The sequence below is a fragment of the Coturnix japonica genome, chromosome 6 (genome assembly GCF_001577835.2).
Source record: "Coturnix japonica isolate 7356 chromosome 6, Coturnix japonica 2.1, whole genome shotgun sequence".
Taxonomy (NCBI): domain Eukaryota; kingdom Metazoa; phylum Chordata; class Aves; order Galliformes; family Phasianidae; genus Coturnix; species Coturnix japonica.
Window position 1 is genome coordinate 1534466 of NC_029521.1, and position 24450 is coordinate 1558915.

The window sequence follows — 24450 nt, forward strand, 5'->3', positions numbered from 1 at the left end:
GCAATGGGTTGACAGCTGGACTAGATGGTTATTTCCAATCTCAATCATTCTATGAGCCTACTACATTACATTCATCTGACACTGAAGTGGCAACACTGATATCAGTTACAAACAAAACTAAAGATGTCAAAAATATACTGGTCAAAACATCTGGCCTGCAATCATAACTTTCTTTTTCCAGTGAAGCCAGCAGAGTTTTTTTCAGCTCAACTTGCATTCTCGTGAACCACCAAGGTAACACAAGAGGGACGTCATCTCTGCCAGTCAACAGAGACTTCAGCCCAACTGCCAAGTGGCCTAGTGAGTACAAAGCAGCACAAAATTCTTCTATCGTTTGGTAGTCTGTCAACTGCCTGCTGAAACTGCTTTGTTTCAGTAAACACTTATGAGTAACACAATACTACAAACAAAAAGAAACTTTCCTATTGCTCATCTTGGCACTGAAAGAGCTTAATCCAGTGCAACCTTAACAGAACCAACAGTAACAGCACCAAATCTTGTTACTACTCAAGAAGTTAGTGACACCCTCACCTAAAACAATGGTAACAACACTTATTTTAACATTACTTAATGAAAAGCAATATATAAGTTACGTATGTACCCCCTAGAATTTTTCTCTTTATATACCATTCCTTCATATCATGTTCAGAGCTGTGATAAAATGTTGGTTTTTTTTTTTACAACTTACTTAGCTGAGGAGACTATGAGTTGTGAGTCTTTGTACGCTATCAGGTAGCTCTGATTTTCTGGATTATGCACAGTTACCTGCAAATAGGATAAAGTCATATTAAAAATGGCATTCTTCTTGTCCTTTGAAGTAATATTCCCTTCCATCACTACCCCAGTTTATTCAGTTCCATGTTTCATGGTTATTATCCAGCATAAACTCCCACTTACCAACACGTTGGTATATTGTACCCATACTTCCTTGGAGTTTCCAGCTAATAATTAATAGCACAAGACCATCATATTGAATCTACTCCCAGATACATGGCAGACAGAAACTCTGTGGTAAGATGCTCAGCCACAGCAGAACCCTGATTCCATATCCTGGGACTCAGCAGTCCCAGTGCATGCATACGGGCATGCACACATGCAAATACTTTGCTATTTAAAACTTGATGTCAGCTCCACTTCTGAGAGCTTATTATGCAACATCCAGTTTTCCCTTGATTCTCCTGACTGGCATACAGAATCAATTTACAGAAACAGAAAATGTTTAACTCGCATTGTCTGGCATGTTGATTTTTGTCTTCTTTCCCAAAATTCATAAAGATCCAATTACACAGAAGCCATCCTCAGATTCATACATGAATATTCTGCTACTAGGCAAGCCTCTCCACTATGCTTGGCAATTCCATCCATTGAATATAAAACCAGAAACTGGATCTGGAAGTTTCTCAAGATCCAAGTAAAAGAGAGAAGTGCCATAACTTTTAATTAGCAACCCTTATGTTTGTTCATCTTTCTCAGTTTTTAACTTACCATTACAGTACCTTTATGTTGCTATTTTACTGAGGAAAAAGCCACAGCAGCTATTAACCCTCAGGTTTACGGATGCTGCCCCATACTTTGAACCTGCATGCCACTTTCTGATGTGTAAAGGAGCAATTCTAAAACACCACTACACGTCTTCTGTTTGCTTACCACACCTCAATCGACAGTTCTTGTCAATTAAGCTCTACAGTATTATTTTGATTCTGTTAGAAGTTTTCACTGAAATACATTTACTGTCTAAGTATCCATGACTGGCTCACTTCATGACTAGTTCTCTTCTAGGCAGTTAGCTCATGTTTGAATGCAGTAATCCTCGTCATATACATCACTTTGTTGCCATTAAGAAAACACAGTTATGATGTGCTATTACCAGAAATTACAAATGCAAACTCACGCTAGGAAAACAATAACTATGGACAGCAAGTTTTAATTTCTTAAGGAACTTCAGAAGAAGCGTCCAATTACATTCAGCTATTCTTAACAGCAGTACATTTGCAATATCCAATATTATGTTCTCGTAAAGAACAACAGAATTTTCAACAAGCGTTCCAGGAACCCTGATAAACGTTCCAATGCCAGTAGCCTTCTTTTATTAAAACCAAACAACAACAACAACCAAAAAAGCCCAACCGAACAGAAAAGCATTATATTGTTACTTATGTCACTTATTACTTACACTTTCTAAGACCCGTAAACATCTTTCTGCACCCCATAATGAAGCAACTAATTTCTCTTCATTTTCGTCGCTGCTGAGGTGATCCACACATTCTTTAACTAAAGGGAAAAAAATAACATTTTCTACAATTAAGATGAAGTCTTCAAAAGCCATACATAAAAATTACCTAAATATTATTAATTACAAGCGTTTATTAACTATTCAGGGAGTTGTTACGAACCATGTGTTACGCTTTATGAAACTGTAATACTAGGAAACCATCCTAAAGATGTTATCAGCATTTCAAAATGTTCTATTTCCATGGACATTTTATTTTGTAACACCAAAGAAGATGCCATGCAGCACAGGATTCTGTTTCTTAACCATAAATATGGCCAGGCCTCTTAAAAATGCATTGTTCTGTGGAAGAGGGGAAGAAAAACATACAACAGGAATGCTCTCCCCACACATTGCAAGCCTGAAGCCACATGCAAGATGAACACTCATCTCCTCAATCCTTCCTTTGTCCTCCTCTCTGCTTACTTAGAACCAAAATGCTCAGGAATTCATTTTTACCAAGTTCACTTTCCTTTCTTTCAGTAGGAACAACCAAAACTCAAAACCAAACCACATAAAAAAAAACACATCACCAGGCCTGAAAACAATGCTACACAACCGTACAGCAGATATGACACGTACACTGCAATATGCTGCACACAGATGATGCTCTGTCTAAACCTAATCCATTTTTAGTCTTACACTGCAGACAATATTATCCACATTCTGCTTAACCTTAAAGCTACTTTCAGTCCCACAAAGAAGAAACGAATGCCATTAATGTTTTCTAAAAGCATGACACAGAACCCGCTATTTTTAGAATTGGCTTTTTCAAATTCTTAACAATAGAAAATGGGTACTAAAAAAAAGCCAAGAGCTTTTACTAACTGCCCCAAACACCAAAGCAGAATCCCCAGCATACCTTTATCTACAATATGATCGAGGCCTCCTAGGAGACGCAGTTCTTCTTTAAACCAGTCCCCGGCTCGCTTCGAGGTGAGAGACAGCAACGTCTCCATTGCCAAATGCCCGGTCTGAAAGAGTTCCAGGATTAGTGAAATCATCACATGCAGCTGTAGCCAATATAGCAGATCATATAAATACACTTCATAGAAAAGCCATTTAAGCGAAGTTGGAGGTTCTGAGCAGAAAAACCACCAGAGGGAGCAAGAACAGACAGAAACAGCTTCTCTTTTGATTTTTTTAAAAGGACTTGCTACTGATGAAAAAAGATCTCTTTGCATTTCTAGCCAGACAGCAAATCAACCTGCTTACTGCTTCCCTTATTCCCTGACACAATGCCTTTGCTGCTTGGAGAATTCATTTGCCTCCAACAGTGGCTTTCTGTGTTTGTGTGGTTTTATTTTAAATGTACTGATGACAACAATGAAACTAAAATGCTGATAAAAGCATCTTACTTCAGTGAATTCTTTTCTCTAGGAGGAACACAGATCTAAATTCAACAGCACTGATGGTAACTCTGTTTCCTGCAGACTTCAGTTGAACAGATTAAGGTTATTACCTTAGTTAATCCTCTGCAAGCTTTTTTTAAACCAAGCTCCCCCCATTAATGACGGCATTACTATTTAGGTTGCTTTTCTAAAAGCCTGTATAACAGGCAAATGTAATAATAAAAGATATTATACACATATTAGACATATACATATGTATGTATAAGATTTATACCTACAAAGAACTGCATCAACTTCTGTAATCTCCAAAGAAACAGCAGGTAAATCTGGGCTACGATACACCTCATAATTTCCTGTGCCACAAATTCAACCATGAACAGCTAGAGAAAAAGCTGTAAGGCTTCCTTAAGGTGAGCTGAATTTAACCACTTGCAAGCTACCTTCCTTCACTGACACGTCTGCTTTGTAATGCTTCTGAGGAGGGTGTTGTGGGGGGAGAGCACAGGCAGCAGCAAATCTACTACAGGTCATTTATCACTGAGCCAGTAGCCTCTTAATTCTCCATCACAGAGGAAACAACAACAACTAGCCATTCTCCTGCAGCTGTTTCATCACTCAGGCACCAGCTAACTGTCTTTAGTTGTCAACAGCCATAAGGACAAAGATCATTCTCATGTGGATTTTGATGATTCAGATCTTAACTCTTCTTTTTGAGCAGTCATGTATTCTGTTCTGTTTTATGTATGTTCCCTCACAGTAACACGTCACCAGCTGAAAAGAGAACCCGCTCTGGATGGTTTAATTACAGTTAAGATCTACCTTCAAGTATCACATATACTCGGCTACACTAAAGGCAAACTGCCCTTCTCTAACAGGACGGCCAAGTTCTGCAGGTTTGATCTCCTCCCACACCAGAAAAAGCCCAAAATAAATTCAATTCACAAAAAATTCCTTCTCAGTTTCTGGCTTTCCATTCTTCAGTGTTGAGAGTGGGCCGGAAAGCTGAGCCCTCTGCATCCATTTCTGAGTACTCAAAAATTAGCCCAACCTCATTTCCAGTTAGAGTCACACAAGCATGTTCTGCATGAAGATACAGGCGGGGGCTGGATCGATCACCTTCATTTGATCCAAATGAGATTCAAAAACGTAACGTGCAGTTGGTAAAGCACAAACTGGAGCTATCAAAACATCTGTTGCAATCCTTCTGTTTTTCAGTGGTCACATCCAAGTTAGAAAAAACACACATCTTTGCTGTAACTCGAGAAGGCCTGCATTTTCTGTCAGCATTTTCTGCCAGTCTGTCACCTGGTACAAAATGGAGGTTACTTCTTATATCTCCTGACAGAGATTCACTTGAAAATAGTTTATCCTCTGCACATGAAATTCATTATTGTCTCCACTTACCACTGCTACCGTCACAAACTGGCAGAGAATCTATTCACATCATTCGGCTTGCAAATATTCTCTCAACACTGCACAGCCTACTTCTAGATGGTGCAGCAGGGAGGAAACCAGTTTCCATCTGTGAGGTACTGCAGCATTTAACACATTTACAGCTCAATATGGTTTCAAAAAATAAAGATGTCTCAGGAAAAAAAAAGCAAGCCTGGATTTTTAAAGAATATTTTTCTTTATTCACGGACAATTTCCCTGCAGAACAGAGTTGCTCTTACTACACCCTCTCCCTTTTAAAACTTGGGCCAGCTCAGATTATGAATACGAGAAAAGTTTCATAGAAGACTGTAGCCTGTGTTGCTTCATGCTTTAGCAATCACAAACCCGTAAGCAGCTGTTCTGTGCTTGATAAATGGAGCTGTCTTACATTTTATAATGCAAAAGATCCAGCATATCGTGCACTGTGTGAGTCTTCTCCAGGGTGAGACACTGTTCATACCCATTCCTTGCTCAACATCACTCTGAAAGCACAGTTTGCTCTGTTGGTACCTTAAGATTATATCATATAAATTACTAGAGCAAGCTGCAAGCAGAGAAAATTGACTCAGTTGTATTCTGCCTTTTTGCTAACTTCAAAGGCCAAAAAGATCAGTGAGTTCCTTGCCTCTACATCTTCTAAGTTTGTAGGAAAGAAGCCTAACAAATAAATACAGGAGCAATTATCGTTTGTCAACATAAATCACTTACCAAGGTTAAGGATTATATCAAGATTATCCTTCCTTCCTTAAATCTCAACTCCTCCTAACTTGACATAATACTGACCTCTGAAACATTAAAGAACTTATAAGAAGATACTGAGATCATACTAACATCTGTTATACTGAGATAGGGTGAAACCAAGAAAGCATCAGTAATTCGTGCCTTCTTTGAGCACACATCGAGTCAATCTGTTACCCATTCTTTACACACGCTCTTTCAAAAAGACATGCAACTTGCATTTTATTTTTCAGACTAGCTCGACACCAGCATCAAATCAGGGTCAAATCTCTTTTTAGACAAAAATGTGCTCGCTCTGCAGATGCTAAAGATACACAAAGCATCAGCAGGCTTGAGAAAGGTAGCATAAAATAAACAGCCCTCATCCAAACTTCACATTATCGATATGTCTGCTGCTGCACTTCCAGCAGAGAGAAACTGGTTTCTGAAAGACAGCTTTGTTTATTCACTTTTAAATGCAGGTACTTGCACCACTTCCTCAGTTTAGCACACAACTCTCTTATGTTACAGCCCTGTTTGTAGATGTACACAGACAAACATTTAAGCAAAGAAATTCAAATAAACTAAATGTAATCTTGGAACATAATTATTTCAAATCTTATTGTTTTTTAATGGCTACCCGTGATGAGCTACACTCCTACCAATAGCCAATGGTGAATCAGACAGCTGAAAAACACAACTTTATCCCTCTGAAAATCTTTCATAACGGAAATTTTAAACTCAGAAGGTACTTGCAGTGCAATCACATATACAGAGAAATTCGATAGCGCCATGACTTGTGAGTTATGAGATAGGAAATGAAGGTTGGTGTTATCAATTCCATTTCATTAAGCATTTCACTATTGTCAAGGTTTCAAACCAAAAGCACGATACCCACCGTGATGTTCTCGAGATCAAGATGTTTATTGTGAACAGTTTCACACAGTCTCCGAATTTTTTCCTTGATTTTATTCATGTCTTTCTCGTTCAGCAGCTTGGCAGAGGAAGCATCTTGTTCCAATTCCAACAGCCGTATCATCAGATCTAAACTGGCTCTGTCTAGATCCATGTTCAAACGATCCCTGCTCAAGATGTACATTAGAGCTGCTGTACAAAGGGATAAATTCTTGGGTTGGGAAAGGAAAGAAAAAAGAAAAAGAAAAACATTTTTAATAATCACATTAAACAAGTTATACGATTTTTAATGAGATGAGAACGTATGTAGGTCATTCTGACCTATTTATTTCCATAGACACTACCACAGGTACAAAGAACACACTAACACTACTTAGAGAGCGGGCAATATAATACCACCAGCGAATGAATTTGTCCAGCAATGAACAAGAGCTGCATGCCGTGCTCATAAACATCTGTCCAAGAGGAGGTGAGCCATGGCTGCTACTGCTGAAATGCACCACCCACTGCCTCACTTGCAGAGACTTGGTGGTTCCCATAAACATCCAGGAAGTGTTGATGAATGTCAATGGGTGCCACTGTTTCCGCATGAAGGAATGCAGTGACACACCTTTGCATCACACATACTTCCATGTCAGGTACCATCCCATAGTGCCCCTCTGCTGCCATCTGTCACACCACAACAACATGGAACAGAATGCTGGGGAAAAGGTTCCAGCTCTACTGCCAGGCCATCAGCATTCACCTATCTACACAACAGAAAACACCCGACACGTCCCCACCTCCACTAGCACTTGCATGAGAATTTATTCTGGTACATAAATGGATTCATTGTAGGTAGTTACTAACCCACAGGAATGAGACAAGTAATTCAATATATTCATAAAGCTCAGGTTGAAAAGCAGGTTTTTCTGCTCATGAGAGATTCATTGCTGAAGCTGAATAATGATATCTCCAGTAACAGAAGTATGGAAGAGACAGATGGCAGAGGAACAAAGCAAAAAGAGCATGGAGTGTGCCAATGCTGGTGAACGTTCAAGTTAGGTAGGTTCAGCTAGTGACAGAAGTCATCAGAAAGATCATAAGGATGGGAAAGGAAGACAAAAAAGCACCTGGTGCCATACGCTCCAGTTCTGCCAAGCAGGTCTATCAGTCAGTAGCCTACCCAAACCATTCCTGCACGAACACATCATTTCCATGGGAATTTTGCTTTTTAGAAGCAGAGAGAGCACAAACCAAATGAGTCCTTTCTCCCACGGCAGTTTTTCAACTAGAAAAAGCTATTAGCTCAACCATTCCTATCCTACATAGATTTAACAGAAATGGCCTATAAGGACCTCTTATTGGCTAAAGAATACCTAAACCTTCTTCAAGGAGCTGCAACTCATCCTCATGAGGATCCAGAAAAGCAAAAGCAGAAGGGGGCTGTCAGGAAAAGACAAATGACTGTAAGAGCAAAGAGCTCAGACCAAAGCTATCTGTCGCTAGGGCTGGCAAGCACAGTACTGGTGCCAAGAGACACATCTATCCAGACGAGCTCCAAGCAACAATAAAGAGTAAAAATGTACATGGAGAATTGAGCTGTGCAGGGCACAGTACTTCCATAAACCTTTTCAGACATCTGGGGGGGGGAGGGGGGAATCTATCATTTTTCTTTGGAGTAACTGGTTGAACTCAATTCAGAAAGAAGAGTCAATATGCTGCATGCATGTATTTCAATTCTTTTTTGCATGACTGGCAAATTTAAAATACAGGAAAGTTAAATTCACATCACACAATGAAGTCTGGGAATGCTGTACGGCTCAACAGGATAGAGCTGAATTTCTAGATTAACATTTTGTTAACAGTTCAGCCAACTATCAAAGCCATAATTAGCTGCCTCTATCTTAGAAGCAAGCAATAATCATACCTGGTCATACCAGGCAGTACCAGCATTTCCAAAGCAGGATCAGGCAGCTGACAGTCTATCAAAAAGTATGCTAAGATGCCTTCTTGGCTGAGACAGGGAAACCCTTGAGGGCAGAGGTGAATAAAATGCATCTGGAATACTGAAGGAAGCAGGAGTTTTTAAATCTACATCTTCTTTCACAGTATGACCTCGAGGCACAGGATTGCTTTTAAGAAATGAAGCTTAGCTGTGAATATCCCTATTCCAGCTTTGTCAGCTGGGCCATGTAAGGCAGGAAGCAGTACACACAGCTTGCCTAGACGGACATTACTTTAATTTCTACTTTCTACCCAGTAAACTTGTAATTTTTTCATTTAAATTATAGAAATCCTATTTGGTTTAAACTGTAAGAAATGTCAGCTTACCAGAAGGTGACTGCACTTTTTGTTCCTTCGGAATGGCAGTTCTTAGAACAGACTGAACCGCCCTCCAGTGAACAGCACTACCCAGCTGCTCAAACCCCCAAAGGACATTTAGTTTCTGACAAGTGAAATCTATGCAGTAGTTGAGAGAAGCTGCAGAATTTACGATATGGACCTACTAACACGTAGGCATTTCAAATAGCCACAGCCTACTCTTGGATCACTGCTTAGAACACTCTGCTTTACAGACACTAACAAGCCTGATAAGGGCAGTCAGACTAACTCTGTAAAGTGTACCAAAATCTTGCTTCTCTCAGACTTCCTTCTTTGCAATCCAGCTGACTTTCTATTACACAGCGAGAAACCGCTTTTCTTCCGTGTAAGCACCTGTCACCACTTCCCTTCAGACTTTCCTACCCAGGTTTTAACTTGCTCAGATTATGAAGGAATCAGGGTGGGGGCCAGGATATTACATGGAAGGTTTCAGGCTACAGGAGGACTGCCAGATTGCAAAAAGGAGAGGAGTAGGTATGTATAACAAGAACTAGATTCCTGCAACAAGGAAAAACCGAAGACAACTGGGCCAACAAGCTCCCAAATGCTCAACTGCAAGAGGAAAATGACCATGTTGCAAAATAAGTAACGATTTCAGATAGTCACCCTGCAGAACAAATCTGCTTCAGCTATGTGTTGTATTACTGATACAGTTTCCTCAAAGTCGGTTTGCTTACAGACAGGTGGGCTTAATCTTAAATAACCTTAACTCTTGAATTCAAAAGATCTTGCTCTGATGAGTTATGTGTTCGGGGCAGTTAATTACACAGGGTTCAGACACAGAATGACCCGGGTTGGAAGGGACCTCAAGGATCATGTAGTTCCAACCCCCCTGCCTGGCAGGGCCACCAAACATACACCTTTACTAGATCAGGTTGCACAGGGCCCCGTCCAACCTGGTCTTGAACACCTCCAAGGACGGGGCATCCACAACCTCCCCGGGCAGCTTGTTCCAGGGCCTAACCACTCTCCTAGTAAAGAGCAACCTCATTAACTACCATATATAGAATTCTAACTTTGAAATGGGGGCTAAAGAGACAAAGTCAACATAAATATAAATAATTAAATAAATCAAATTGCAGCTCAGCAGATAAATCTGTAAGCAAACCACATCCAACAAGTACTCGTAAGTATTCTGGGGGCACAGCTCAAGAAGATAACAAGCTACGTTGCTTCCTTTGCTGATTGAAAAATTGCTCTGCATCTACTTATTTTACACCCTTATGGAAATCAGCAAGTCTTCTGCACTCACTCTATTCCACTGTGCAGTACAAGTGAATGCAGGATACACCCAAGCTGTACTGTTATGACAGTACTCTCTCACACCCAAAACACTGTACCAAAGGGATCAACAAACTAATTGTTCTCTTTTCCGCACAGACCCTATTTGTGTTAAATTAATGTGAGCCACCAAGGTTCAGCGTAACACGATTTATTACTGAGTTACCTCACACTACCATTTAGTGGAGAAATTCCTTCTGATGTTAAACAAGTTACAGTTTTAGTGGATGAAACATACACTGACAGTATTTAGAGCACATATTTCAGAATTTATTATCAGTGATTTTGTAATGGTGTATAATATATACCAAGAAATATACCTTAAAATGTTAAATACAGTTAACTTCCATTTTTCCCCCCCCAGACAGAAGGGAGCATCAGAAGAACAGGCAGAAAGGAGTGAATAGAGTCGATGCTTCTTGCTACTGTGGACTAATAATAGCATGCAATTTCCTTTTGAACTGCATGTGCCAGTTCTTTTGAAAACGAAGGAATAATGGGGACTGTTAAGTGACAGCCTAAAATATACTCAGCAAGCTTGTATATCTTCCAAGTAACCATAGCTGTCCTCTGCAGATCTCCTGCAACTCAGTGGTGGCATCCATCTTAAATAGTGTGGCTATATTTATTGCTAGCATCACTCAGCACTATTTCAGCCACTCACAGAACAATGAATACGTTGAGTCTGGTTTGTGTGTCTTACAGTCAGCCATTACTAATTTGCCAGGAAGCGAGAAAATAAACTATTATCCTAAAATTAGCTACTTAAGAGCTCCACAGCTCTTCTCCTCACCTCACACTCCTCCTTCCACCCCCCTGCACTGTAAGATGTCAAATACCATCTCTTAAACATTTATGCCTACAATTTTCTACTGCAACTTCTGTCATTCTGTGATAGCTATTAGAAAACCAATAAAGCCAAACTGCAATGAAACACACAGTGGATACATACCTGATGGTGCTGCGAGTCATCCAGTGTTTTGAAAACCATGGCGACCATCCCATGTGCTCTCAGGTGCATTCGGAAGCTGGGCATGGCGCACTTGGTCGCCAGGCTGATTACACTAGAGAGAATTCATTCTGGATTAGAACTGAAATCACCACATCCACAAGAACTGTGTTGAAACAAGTCTAAGAAACCAATTTGAAAGAGTAGCCTCAACTTGCTTCTTTCAAACAAAATCTGAAAAAATTACACTGAAAATAAAGTGTTCATAGATTGAACGCGAAACTGAGTTAGAGGTAGCGGAGAGCTCACTGTGGATCGAGGAATACTCCAGAATTATGAACATGAGCTTCCATCACTATCCAATCCCTATCTGTTTAATTGACTGATTAAAAAGAAACAAACAACCGAACACAATCATCTGATACTTATTGCTACGTTTAGAGTTGACGGAAACACTACAGAGTCAATACATTAGTCTAATCAAAAAGAATACCAGCTCCGTGGTAATAGACGGAAGTTTCTCCCATATTTTTGTTAATAAAGTTGCCTTGCTGTTCCCAGCACAGCCCAGCACAGAGACTGCTTCAAAATACACTGCTTTTCAGTGTGGAGTGATGTGGGAACGATACTGCAAACAACTCTCCTATGACTAATAAGGAACACTGAACTCCTTGATATAAACATGCCAAGTCAGAAGTCAACTGAAAGCCTTAGGATGCTTGCAATATAAGCAGGGGCACTTGATGTGAAAGACACTCCAGAAGTACCACTGACGTACTCATTTATTTTCACAATAATGTGCCCAGAAACAGGAAAGCAGATTACTTGGGCTCATGCTAAACCAACAATATTCATTACTGTTCTCGGGGAACAAGAAGAATAAATCCTGTTTGTAATAGCTCCCCTGCCAGCGTAAAGCTCTTTCTCATCTGCAGACAAATCTCCAAGCATCCTTATCAGCTGTGCCTGTGGAATCACGTTGCTCCTTTCTCTAGCATTTCAGTTGTGGCAAACAGGAAATTTTACAAGTATGAAGATGGGATAAACTATTATGTGGCTACAGAACATCATTCCAATTAATCTGATGTTCAGACAATAGAAACCAGTACTGCTGTTGTGAGTAAACTTTATCAAAGTATGACTATAACTTTTTGGATCTTAACTTTGAAACAGCATGTAAACTGAACATTAGAAGCACTGTCAGTACTTAAAGACAACATAGGAAAGCTCACAACAAGCACCGTGGCTGCAACACTTCCAGTGGAAATTCAGCAGTATCACCATCAAAATCAGCCTGATATTGTAGCCAACACAACTGAACTCTTACAGATCTCATTTTAGAGTTAACCTTCTGCTTTAAAGAAAAACCCAATTGACATCTCATTTAAAATCAGAGTGAAGAATGACTTCCTTAGTTTACAGCGGGGCAAACAAGTTCTGAAGATGTACCATACTGCTCCACTTTTTATTTCATCTTCTCTCCTCTGTACTGCTGCTGATTACTCACAGTGTAGCCTCAAGACTATTTTCAAACCTCATTCTTTACAAAAGCAGCACTGGGTAACTACCAAATGGCATTTTAAAGTTTGGCCAATTCTTTAATAGGTTCTTTATTTAATTCAATTGCACTTTGACAAACCAGATTGATGTTTGATATTAAGGTATCTTACCTAAGGCAACGTGTGTTTAGGGGCTGATTGCTCTTCAATCCACTTAGCAAGTACTCAATATCATCTGTGAACTCTTGATTTTCACCAAATTCCACTACATCATTGAAGTGCTTTACATGCTGAACAACAGTGTACAACTGGAAGAGACAAATATTTCGACCTAGGTAAGTTGCTCTTGGGACTGATTATAACCTTAGCAAGTACAGTTTAAAATCTATTCAGTTTTGAGTGCAAGGAAACATTTACGTAGTCAACAAAGGCCATTCAACTATATAAGTAACGAGTATTATCTTTAAGAGGAAAGCCAAATCTCTTTTTGATAGTGCTCCTTCAGGACTTAGAATTAGCAACAATTCTTTATTTTAAAAATGTGTCAAAAATACTTACTTCTTTGTCTTCTTTCCTACATTTCAATGCAGTTACTATCTCTTGATAGGGCTGAGTAGGTATTGTCACAGTTTTAATCACTTTGGGAGGTGGTGCAGGAGCCTTAAAAACTCCATCATCTTTATGAATTGCCTCCTTTGAAGATAGCCTTACCTATTAATAAGAAAGTGCTAAAATGGGCAGATGTTTTGAGCATGTAAACATACACTGAATACATCAGGAAACAGTACAGGTGTGCAATTGTCAAACTCACATTTTGGGACAATTTAGCCCTTCCCTCAAGCTACCGAGATGTACCTAAACTGTGTGATAATGTACCTACTCTTAAAAATAAATCAAAACAGAAATTGCATGCATTTTAAAGTATTAAAAACAGTTTTAATTAGTCAGGAACACTCCAGTGAATTCCAAAACTGAAAAAAATCCCTTAAGCTTTAGGGTAAGTAAAACATTCAAGGGCTTAAAAGCAAGTATTTGTTGATACTTAGATGTATTTTACCCCCCTTTCACTGGAGCTTCCAGGACTGACAGTACAGCCGGTAGCTATACTGAACCATCATGAAGCAATGATACGGTCACAGCACTGAGCAATCACTGCTTCAGAACAGCTGGAACTGAAAAACTTTGTGCCCACTGCTCTCATTCCTACCTACTGGAGTCCACCGCACTACTGTGCTCAGGGAGTGCAACCAGAAACTGAGCTCACCAACCTAACACACTCCAGAATGACTCCAGGTAGGAGACTACCAATACAAATTTCTTAGTATGATTAAAACATGCTATTAATGAAACATGAAAGCCTGAAACCGATAGGGTATGCTCTAATAAGGTTTCCTCCACACGCTGGCCACGTGCATACTTGTGTTGCTGATATTTTCCAGGAACAACATGCTACAGCACGAACCAATCTGGAATAAGCATAAGGTGGTAAAGAACTTGATGCAGACAGGGCATGTATTAGCTGTTACATGCTGCAGAGGATATGAGGAAAGAAAGCTTTCTTCTTGTGCATCAACAGTCAAAATTAAAACACAAGATGAAACACAGTATTCCTTACACACTGCCTTTACCAGTGTGCAGAACTTCAGTGTTTGCTTGCTTAGGCTCCAGTGGTAGAAGGATAATATGCCATCCTGGAAAGTATTTATTGGAAGACTGTGATCTTAATTGGCTTTGGAAAGCAGGAGATCTGCCTAAGCAAAACAGACTCATCCAAGTCTTGGTTGACAGCTTCCCCTTCAAAAGGGATTCCAAGAGAGTTACAGAAGCCATAAGAAAGTACTTGACATAAGCAGTTTGCATGTTATCTGCTGTAAGTTTAAAACAAATATGTCTGTATCTGCAGGATCACCTGTTCAGGAATGTGGAATAAGGCTTATTTCTTACTACTCTTGTATCTTGATCAAACACAGGAATCAAGGTTAAAAAACATGACTTGAAGTAACTTCAGGTATACTTTATAACATCAGAAGCGCCTACAGCTTCTGCTAGCAAGTTGTGTCAGTCAAACCTCTGCCATGTTGAATTAATACATGAATGGCTCCAAAGTGGAAGCTTGACAGAAGACAAAATGGCCTGTTTGGATGGTTGATCCCAACACTCTCCTAACCTGAAGAGTCTCTGCTCCAAGACCACTTGAGGAGACACAGAGAAAATCTGTCTTGCAGCTGGCTATCAGAGTCTTTCATGCAAAAGAGTATTGACAGAAAGATTAAGCAAGCAATAAAAGCTTCAGTTCAAACCTACACACTTGAAATCGAGAAAAGGGTTTAAGAACTTTTAATCATTTGTTTAAAGGAAAAACTCAGGGTGAAAAATGTGCTCTCTTGAAAGCTAGTGCAAACAGTTATTTCAGTCCAAGTCATCTGCGCTCTCAGGCAGCATGGTTAACAGCAAAGGAAGGCCATCGTGAATGAGGTGATGACAAACAAAAGAGGCGTAAATCAAAGAGCTGTCATCAGAACAGAAGCCACGCACAGGGGTGGAATAAAAGAAACACAAACACTGTGTTTGTGTAGCAGTGCTAGAATAACCTCACTTCCATTTTCTCTTCTCAGATATGAAATCAGTTCCTCACCAAATGAAATAAAGTTTATTGACGATGTACAATGCCCTTCCGGCATAATCCATAACTACTTGTGCACGCATATAAGCACAGATGCTGGTTTCTCAGAGTCTAAATGCATTCAAAGATGACTACCTTAAAGCTCTGATCAAACACTTTTTGAACAGATTTCTTTAAGTATTGTTTCCACCTCTTACTAACTTCTTGCATACACCCTCCTATAATATTGGTCCTTCCAGGCACAGAAAGAAAATTGTTTCTTCCACCTTGCCCATAGATTCCCATCACCGATTTGCAATACTTCGTTCTTATGGAGGAAAAGTAATGCAAATATCTTTAAGAAGTTTTCCTTTTCTACCTACAAATTGCTGTTTTTTTATGGGTATTAGCAGCTTAATTCTCAGGGTTCACAGAAGATAAAATGGAGTCCACTGTTAGAAAGCTTAACTTCTGCACACCAGGGAACACAACTATCTGCAAACAGAAACGATATGGAAGATCTCACTCCAGGTTATTTCCACTGACAAACTCTTTCCTGCCAAATCAGTGGCTCATCTCACAAAGCAGACTTCATTCTGAATGCATTCTGAATGCCTGTGACATAACCAAATAGCACTAACTTTTATCAGGTTCAAAAGACAGCACTGAAACTCAGCAGATACACACTAAGAACAGTCTACTTACCGGGACACTGGGAGTTTTCAAGACCGGTGGTGCTGGCAGAACCTCTGATTCCGGCTGGTTCCAGTGTCTAGCATTATATACAGCTTTTGTGGGAGACTGCAAAATAAAAATCAAGTTGTTGATTTTTGTTTCTTTCTAAAATGCAAATTCACCAATAGCTACTTTATATTTCCAAAACAGCTGTACCAAGAAGAGCCAACAAAGCTGCAAGTAAAATGAACTTCTCTCTTTCCCTTCTGGCTTCCCAGCAGCATAAGTTTTCATTTAAAATCTCCACACTGTACATAACACAAGGCTTTGAAGTATCTTACAGGTCTAAAGATAACTGGCAAAAGACACTACACCCAAGTAGATCAACAATTTTTCCCTTTTCTTTTAATCCATCCTTATAAGATTTATTAGGACACAAAAGATCTGCAACGTTCCTACAGACAAAAACAGCTACAGGCAAAAAGCTGTTAGCCAAGAACACGACTGTAGGAAACACCAACAGTTCGGAATCAAAATAGGAATTTGATACGGATCCTGATGCTTGGAGAAATAGAAAATACTCAAATGAAATGTCTTAATCCACATTAATACATTAAGCTTATTTTTCCTTCCCAGAGATGTGCCAAGGCAACTCAAAGCTGAATCAGAAAACATACTCCATGATTCTAGGGGGAAATGCAATCCAGTTCTCTGAAGGAAGCTAAATGAACTGTATTCCGGCATGAGAGCCTGCCAGTCTAGTTGCATAAAAACATTTCAGACTAACACGTCAGTTCAATTTTCACTGTTTCTCAGCATGCCATACACTGCATATGTTCTTTAATAGCTTAACACCTCACCTGCACCTATACAACATTTTAAGCATGGAAAATTCATTTAAAATTGTGGGTATTAAAAAATCTTTTCTGCCAAAATACAACACATCAGCTACTTAAAACAAGTTATTGCTCAAAGAGCCCAAGAGAAGCTATGCGCGGCAAACCAGCAGAACCATCTGCATGGATTTCACAATCCTATGAAACATGGTAAGGCTTTGGAAGGCAAACTTGACAGCAGCGTAGAAACTCCTGAGGTACAAACTCCATTGTGCTACACACCCTTCTGTTCTTTACAAAGTGCAAAGTGTGCTCTGATGTAGTTGTAAGAAACTTACCTTAGTTCAATTTTGATTTATTTCTCATGTTTTTACAGCCGTGCTCCTCTAACAAACAGCTGCAAGCATACAATGGTTTCATCCCTATTCCCAAAGCAGCTCTTCTAAACAAGTCTCAGAGCAGCCACATGAAGCCACGAGGAGTGTACACAGAAATAACTAAAGGTTTTCCTACAGTTTCCATTCAGAGCTTTCTCAAGAGGCTGAAGCACCAACTCACACAGTTTCCTAACAAACACACCAGGCTCAGAAAGTTCAACTGAGAAACTTAAGAGTTCACACGGAATGCAGTTACAACAGCAGACCTGCCTAAAACTAGGAAACCATGCTGTATAGATCCTTATTCAAACACAGTTAACTGCTGACAAAATGGTAAGGAGTTAACTCCTTCTCCCACATATTTCTGAGTAGCAAGTTCTTACCCTGAAATTCAGTAAGGATTTGTGATGAACAAATGAAACTGAGTAGGAAAGATGCTCCCTTAAATCAAGAAAGGTATGATGATAACCAACCGCTGAGTATTTCCTCCACAGTCACTTTATTTATTTGCTATTCACAGCTGTTCCACACATTACCTCAGTGCACACTATTCTGGGAAGAGGTTACAGTGTGCAGCACCCTGATGTAAAGAGCAGCTCGAAGAAATAATAGCATGAAAGTAAGAAAAGTATTTAGCACTGGCCTCAGCTTCCTATGACTGTTCATGAGATGACGATGCACAATTCTCATTAACTTTAAGGTAAGCTTAACTACTACAATTCAGACAGCTGTGTACTGCACTACAGGTGCTAAGGTCCTAATAACATAGGTTATTCTTTATCAGTACCCTCAGATCTCTGATAAAACTTCAGATACTCATGCTTAAAGGATACAAACACAGTAACGTTCCTGAATTTCCTGTCTGGCAGCTACGTGCAGCATGGCAGCTTGTCAGATCTCTGTCACAGCAGGGCCAGGCCTGGCGCCTGTCAGGGAGATGCCATGGGGAGAAGCAGCCCGTGCCAGAGCACAGCAGCACCCCAGGGCTGTGCCCACCTGCCAGGCTGATACAGATACAATGGCAGCACTGACCAAGCTGGGCTCCACTGTTGTGTGTGCATCCTGCCATCCTCCTGCAAGGGGAGAGCACCCATCCTACTTTTTCTGCATGCAGCAGACACAGGGGAAAGAGTTCAAGGGACAAAGAGACAGCTCCTCAACATGTCAGGTTCCAGGGCTCCCCAAGTTAGAGCTGTTGTCTTATTTAGTCATCAAAAAATGAGCTTTCCTCCCATGATTTTCCTTAAATCCTTTCTAAACCCAAAACTGGGGCATCCCAAAGTGTGCTGTGACATGGCACTTCACAGCTTGCTCTGGTACTAACAGAGCAATGCAGAAGAAAGCTGCGTTTCACCAGAGAAATCAAGCAGTGCCAGCAAAAAATTCTTCACTTATGTTTGAACAGAACACCAGCTGAAAGTGGTAACAATGGTTCCAGCTCCTACAGAACATCAGCTCTGGCCCGTAACTGTAGTCCTATTCCCTGCTCCTAGATCCAAGCCCTACCTGTTCTTTATTGGTATAGAAGGGATGCACAGGAGTGTCAGCGTCATACAACCATCTCCAAACAACATAAACCATGGGTCAGGCTTAACCTCTCCTCCCTGCAAGCCTCAAAGCAAGAGCTGGCACACCACGAGTACTGATACAGCACTGCCTGCCGTTCACAGATGTAAGAATAGCAGAAAGTAAGAGCCAGGAACATGAGTCACGCTGAAAATGCTAGCAAAACAAGACAGACAGCAGCTATTGGCAGGCAGAACGCTTTCCTAGGTAGAAGTCAAAGGGAATAAAGAAGAACAACAACAACAAAAAACACCCACATTTTTAACAGATATCCTGAAAAATGCATTATTTATATTTGAAGGGCATTCATTAAGATGGTGCAGCAGATACCTGTCAAAACTACAGATAAATTGAAAAAACCTCTGAATACATTGAACTATTTTATTATTTATCACTAAGGGTTTATAATCCTTGAGAGCACTTCTCTGTCTGTCTTTGAGAAGGCAAAAAACGTAACAAATACATTATGCAACAAAGCTATTCATAACTGACTGTATCTTCCGAAAGGGAAAGGAATGAATGTCTGTTTGGAGCGAAGAAACAGAACCTATGCTTTGAAACGAGAAGATGGGATATCAGTTCAGCACAGGTTCATAAAGCAGACAAATATCTGTGGACTTCTGATGGGACAGCAGTTTCAAGCAGTTAAAAATCAGAAGTAGATCAGAACCTAAGTTGTATCATTCAGTGTTCAAATGTGAGCTGCATCCCCTCAATCACAGCAGCAGATGAATGCCAACAGATCACCTCTGGGTGCTGCAACACTCCATCATGAGCTGCTAGACCACTCAGGGCAACAAGCAAAGTTAGGTTTGTTTTAACCCTATCTACAGAAATACTTATGCAGCTGGAATCTGGATCTTGAGCTTTTATTGCATCCTTCCAGGATGGGAATTATGCTCTTCTGTTTGCAAGCATAGAACAGCTGCTGGGTTTCACCATACGAATGGGAAATCTGAGTTACTTCTAATAGCTCTGTAGACACATCTTAGTAAAATCCAGGTCAGAACCCCATCATTTTCAATAACGCCTGCAAAGCTGACACTTATCTTTGCATTTCTTCATATAAGGATTATTTTGAGTCAGGCAGTAAAAACATCTTCAACATCTAGACAGTGCTCTTTTACAGTACCCCAAAGCACTGGTACCACAAATACTGCTGCAGCCAATTGTTTTACTCCTGTTAAACAGAAAGGAGTTCCAATAACATTCTTATAAAAGACATTTCACTGCAGTGCAAAAGATCTCTAATATTTTCTCAGAGAACGTCCCTACATCGAAACAGTTATTTGCTAACTGATTTTTGTTACGTACTAATCATATTTGGGAAGGTGACCCAAATATTGCACCTGAGGGAAGCAAACCCACCTGACATAGATGCCATTCATTGGAAAGTTACTACAGACTCGCTGGCTATACAGCCAGGTGTTAGAACCACCAAATGCAGCTCACTACAGAAATGGACTACATGATCCTGTAGAAATAGCCCTTAGAAATAAAATGACAAAGAACAAGTACTTAGACTGGGCATACAGTTGGTGGTTCTAAAGAGGCTGAAAGAAAAGGAAGTCGAATGGTGGGGTGAAAATACCCCAAGGAGCAAGACCAAGAGCCAGACAACAGTCTACTTTAGGCTGTGTTTTCTCCCCTTTCTCCATCTTCCCTATAAGCATCTTCCTTGTCACTGTTCTCCCTACATACAGGCAGGACATGAAAAACCACTGTGCATGCACATGGCTTAGCAGCTATAAGCTGGCTGCTGTCAGACTAGGCTGAAGACTTCCAGCAGCAGAAACCAAAGTCACTGAAGCTTTCTTTGCTCCAGACTTCTGAAGAACTGCAAAAGGAAAGTCATCCTTCAAGCTCCAAAGGAGACCTATTGGGAACGACAAGATGGACGACAGCCAAATAGAACATGAAAATTTAACCTGAAGAAATGGGATCGTTTGGTCAACTTGAGATTAATTCTTTAACACAAATAATGGTGCTCTGTATGCTACTTACACTGAGCGTAATCAGAGCTGGTCAGCTCTGAAGCAGAAGCCATATGGCTACTGTCAGTGGTGTGGCCTGAAGCATACACTAATTCTAATTAAAAGGGAGAGGGCACAACAGTTTAGACACATCATCACAATACTTGGAAACATATCACTTCAAATCAAGACAGCAGAACAACTATCAGCCAGACAGAATTTCTGCCCACATCATCGCTATATGCACACACTCCAGACCCTCAACACCAACTCTTTCACCCTCAGTATCTGCTCATGTCGCACCTCATGTAAGTATGGTCACCAACAGAGCTGAGTGAACAGGCCATGCTCATACAGCACATGCGAGCTGTGAAAACAGTTTCATGTTTATTCGTTCATTTCAACTGCACATAAGTTAAGCTTCTGCAGGCAATTTAAACTGCTCTATTTTGCTCTCTTTCAGTATTTAGGCATTTCAGAATTCTCTGCAGCACTGAAGCCTTGTGCAACACAGCATTTATCCTACTGTTATCCTGTGTTGCCTAATTACTGGAACACTGAGTTAATTACAGGGAACTACACAACTGATGGATGGGGGTGGGGAATACTGTAAAAGAGGCAAGAGAATCTCATTTCAAAACACCTCAGTGGATCTTTGGCTCTTGACTAAGAAGAGTTAATAACAATAGGAGCCGTAAGGATAAAACACAAGGCCTTCCTCTGTGATACTGAATGATTTCCACTCAACTTGATATCCCTGAGCATGTAAAGTACACACCAGGTGCATTTCCACACTCAGAAATTGTTTCTTCCTCTTCCCTATACAAGGACCTAATTATCCTCACACTGCACTCTGCAACCCTGCCTCCTGCACAACCAAAGCTACGTCTCAACCAGTAACCCTGTTTGCAGCACTGCATGGGAGAAGGGACGTGCTTATGTCAGCATCACCGCTGCAGAGGCAAACTGCACACAGAGGGCAGCCCAGGAAGCAGGGCAGCATCTCAGCCAGCATCTGCAAGGGCACACCCATCTCTGCCAGGGCTTAAGATGAAGGAGTGGGAAGAAAACAATCTTGAGCAGAGTCTAATGACTATCTGCGAGATGACAGACCGACTCCTACATCTGCTTTTGCTGATAGCTCCAAGGTGTTATGCCCCAGCTCAATACAGCTGAATTACAGGGCTGCTTCACTCTTCAAATTAGGTGACTAATCTGAACACCTAAGAGCCTCCATTAGAATCCTGTTTACCAGCTACAGAAAAAAAAGAGTAAAGTAACCGTATCAGCATGAGACTAGTTTGAAAAAATCATGAACAAATCATTAATGAGCAGGTTTTAAATCTACTATTTTTCTAGATCCATTTTTATTCCAGCAATCCAAAAGTTGCTCAAGGCACACAAATTGCTTCTCATTGGCTTAGAGCAGCTTGCCAGTCATTCATCACTGCCACTAATAGTTACTGGATAAAAAACACAGGAACCAAACGCGCTCAAGCTCAGGGCTGGGCAGAGCATGTGCCAGAAGCAGCAGCCAGCAGATGGAAGGAATGCACTGCAGAAGCAGCAGCTTGCTGTCACAGGCTGTCAGGGCCGCCTGCTGCTGTGTGTCCAAGTGCTGATGGGGCAGACGGCCGCCCCACGCCATGCTGACAGCAGCCGGGTGTTTTACAGTGTATTTGGATCATCAGCTCAAGTCCTCAGAGTCAGAACTGCAGATGTCAGCTCATCATCTGTCCCATCAACAAAAGGTATTCTGAAATCCCAATTTATGATGCAAAAAGGCCCTAAGAGTTCATTACATTCAGTGCGAGCTGGTTGAAATCACCAAAGGTGGTCCTTTGAGCACCGTACCTTTCTCCCAGTGGTTGTGCAAACTGAATGCAAGCAGTTCTCTCTAAGAAGAGCCACATGGTGAGGCTTATGGAAAGGGTGTGGCAGAAAGAGCACAACTTTGAAAGACTACTTGCTGAAATAAAGCCATGGAAAAATAATTAACCAAGACTAACCGAGATTGTGCGCTTAACCTTCACACACACTAAAACCAAATCCAAAAAAATATCTTTCAAATCCCCGGTTTGATTAGTGCAAATGCAGATTCACTTGCTAGGAAGCAAACCAATATTCCTTGCAGTGTATCTCCAATACGTACCCACAGCAAACTGCAACATGAGCCGAGTGGAAAACTACAGCTGAGCGCAGAGCCCGGCCCATCCCCTCCCGCACGTCAGCACCACGCTCACAGCCGGACTGCGCTGCCAAAGCAGAGCCACGCATGGATTCTTACTGCTTCAATTTCAAAACACTTCATCTCGGGCTGCAAGTAAAGCCAGACACAGCACTTCTTTCTAGCTGGTATTTCCAGCTTCCAGTCAGCATGCAGCGCCAGTGGAAAAGGCTCAGATCAGCCCATGAAATCTGTTAGGTGATGCCCCTCAACTTGCATTGCCACAACCCCTACTAAGAACAAGAGGATCACAAGTCACACCTTTATTTGAAGGATTGGCGCTTCCTCAGGGTGCCTGAACTCTCAAAGAGGGATATGGTAACTCCATAAAAACAACCTACTTGTGGGCAAAAAAAGCCCTCGGAGGACAGGCAAGATACAGTTAAATAATAAGCAAAGTGTTATTTGCAGATCACATTGAAGTTATGCAAGAGGAAAAAGCGATGAAGTGCTGAATTGGCAGAAGTTTGATAACCAGTCTCACTGGAAATTTGTGCTCTTCATACAGCAGAGATTTACTGGTCCTTCCTACCAACCTACCCCAAAAGCACTCTGAAAACGCACATTTCTGCACCCAGCTGGACACAAAACCTATCTGCTGCTCATAAAAACTACATTAAGCTGGAAAAAACAATGTATGACTGAAGCGAATCTTTGTCTTGGCCTCACAGTTCAGAAGCAGTCTTTGGGCTAAGCCACATCTGCATTTGGCAATGATTTCATTCATGTATTCAACACTACAGTCATGTCTAACTCTATTAATGTCACTTGATCAAAGCAATGTGTGTAATCCTCCTAACGCCGGCTGCGTTTAGTGAGCATTTCTCAGTTGCAATGTTGACTTAACCAGGTTAAAGATGACTTAATTCCTCTTCTTTGGTTCCCCTAACTGAGCAGATACAATTGTTTGGTCTCCTGGTGAAGCAGACCAGGATTTGTGTTAAATGTTTCCTTTCCGTGAGTTATTTTTAAATGCAGTTCAGTTTCTTGCCTTATGACAAAGAGCAAAGGGTCAGGAGCGAGCAGGTGGGGGATAAGGAGAGCACAGTCAGCTTCACCAACTACTTGTCAGCCTTTTTCCTCCTTTTCATTCTAAACCACTCATTGAATTTGTCTTTTTCTTCTTCCCCATTTTGTCTGAGATGCACAACAAGATGAACTCCAATGCATTCTGTGCTGGTGGAAGAACTTCCACCAAGGACACACAGTAAAAAGCACAATGCTGTAATACCAAGGGGAAAAAAAACCATTCAGTCCCTATCTTCAAGTCTTCAGTCTTGAGTAGATCTGAACCACAGCAACAAAAAACCTTGTGTATGCTTAATTATCAGCTTCATCCCCAGAAGAGGAAAGGCAGGACATACAGGCAGGCATATCACAGCCATGTTGAGTTCCCAAAAGATCCTAATTGGAG

The 24450-nt window shown here is 40.8% G+C and overlaps 1 protein-coding gene across 3 annotated transcripts in view; it reads right to left on the reverse strand.

Moving 5' to 3' along the window:
• WAPL (WAPL cohesin release factor) overlaps positions 1 to 24450 on the reverse strand; it is a 56294-nt gene that overhangs the window by 7654 nt on the left and 24190 nt on the right. For 2 of the 3 annotated variants that reach the window (XM_015866005.2, XM_015866006.2), the window contains exons 5-12: positions 16088 to 16183; positions 13339 to 13491; positions 12952 to 13088; positions 11285 to 11396; positions 6671 to 6898; positions 3132 to 3243; positions 2174 to 2271; positions 689 to 765 (exon numbers count right to left, since the gene is read on the reverse strand). In XM_015866005.2, the coding sequence (XP_015721491.1) occupies positions 689 to 765; positions 2174 to 2271; positions 3132 to 3243; positions 6671 to 6898; positions 11285 to 11396; positions 12952 to 13088; positions 13339 to 13491; positions 16088 to 16183 (1013 nt within the window). The remainder of the gene's footprint in view (positions 1 to 688; positions 766 to 2173; positions 2272 to 3131; positions 3244 to 6670; positions 6899 to 11284; positions 11397 to 12951; positions 13089 to 13338; positions 13492 to 16087; positions 16184 to 24450) is intronic. The other variant, XM_015866008.1, reaches the window with a different exon arrangement.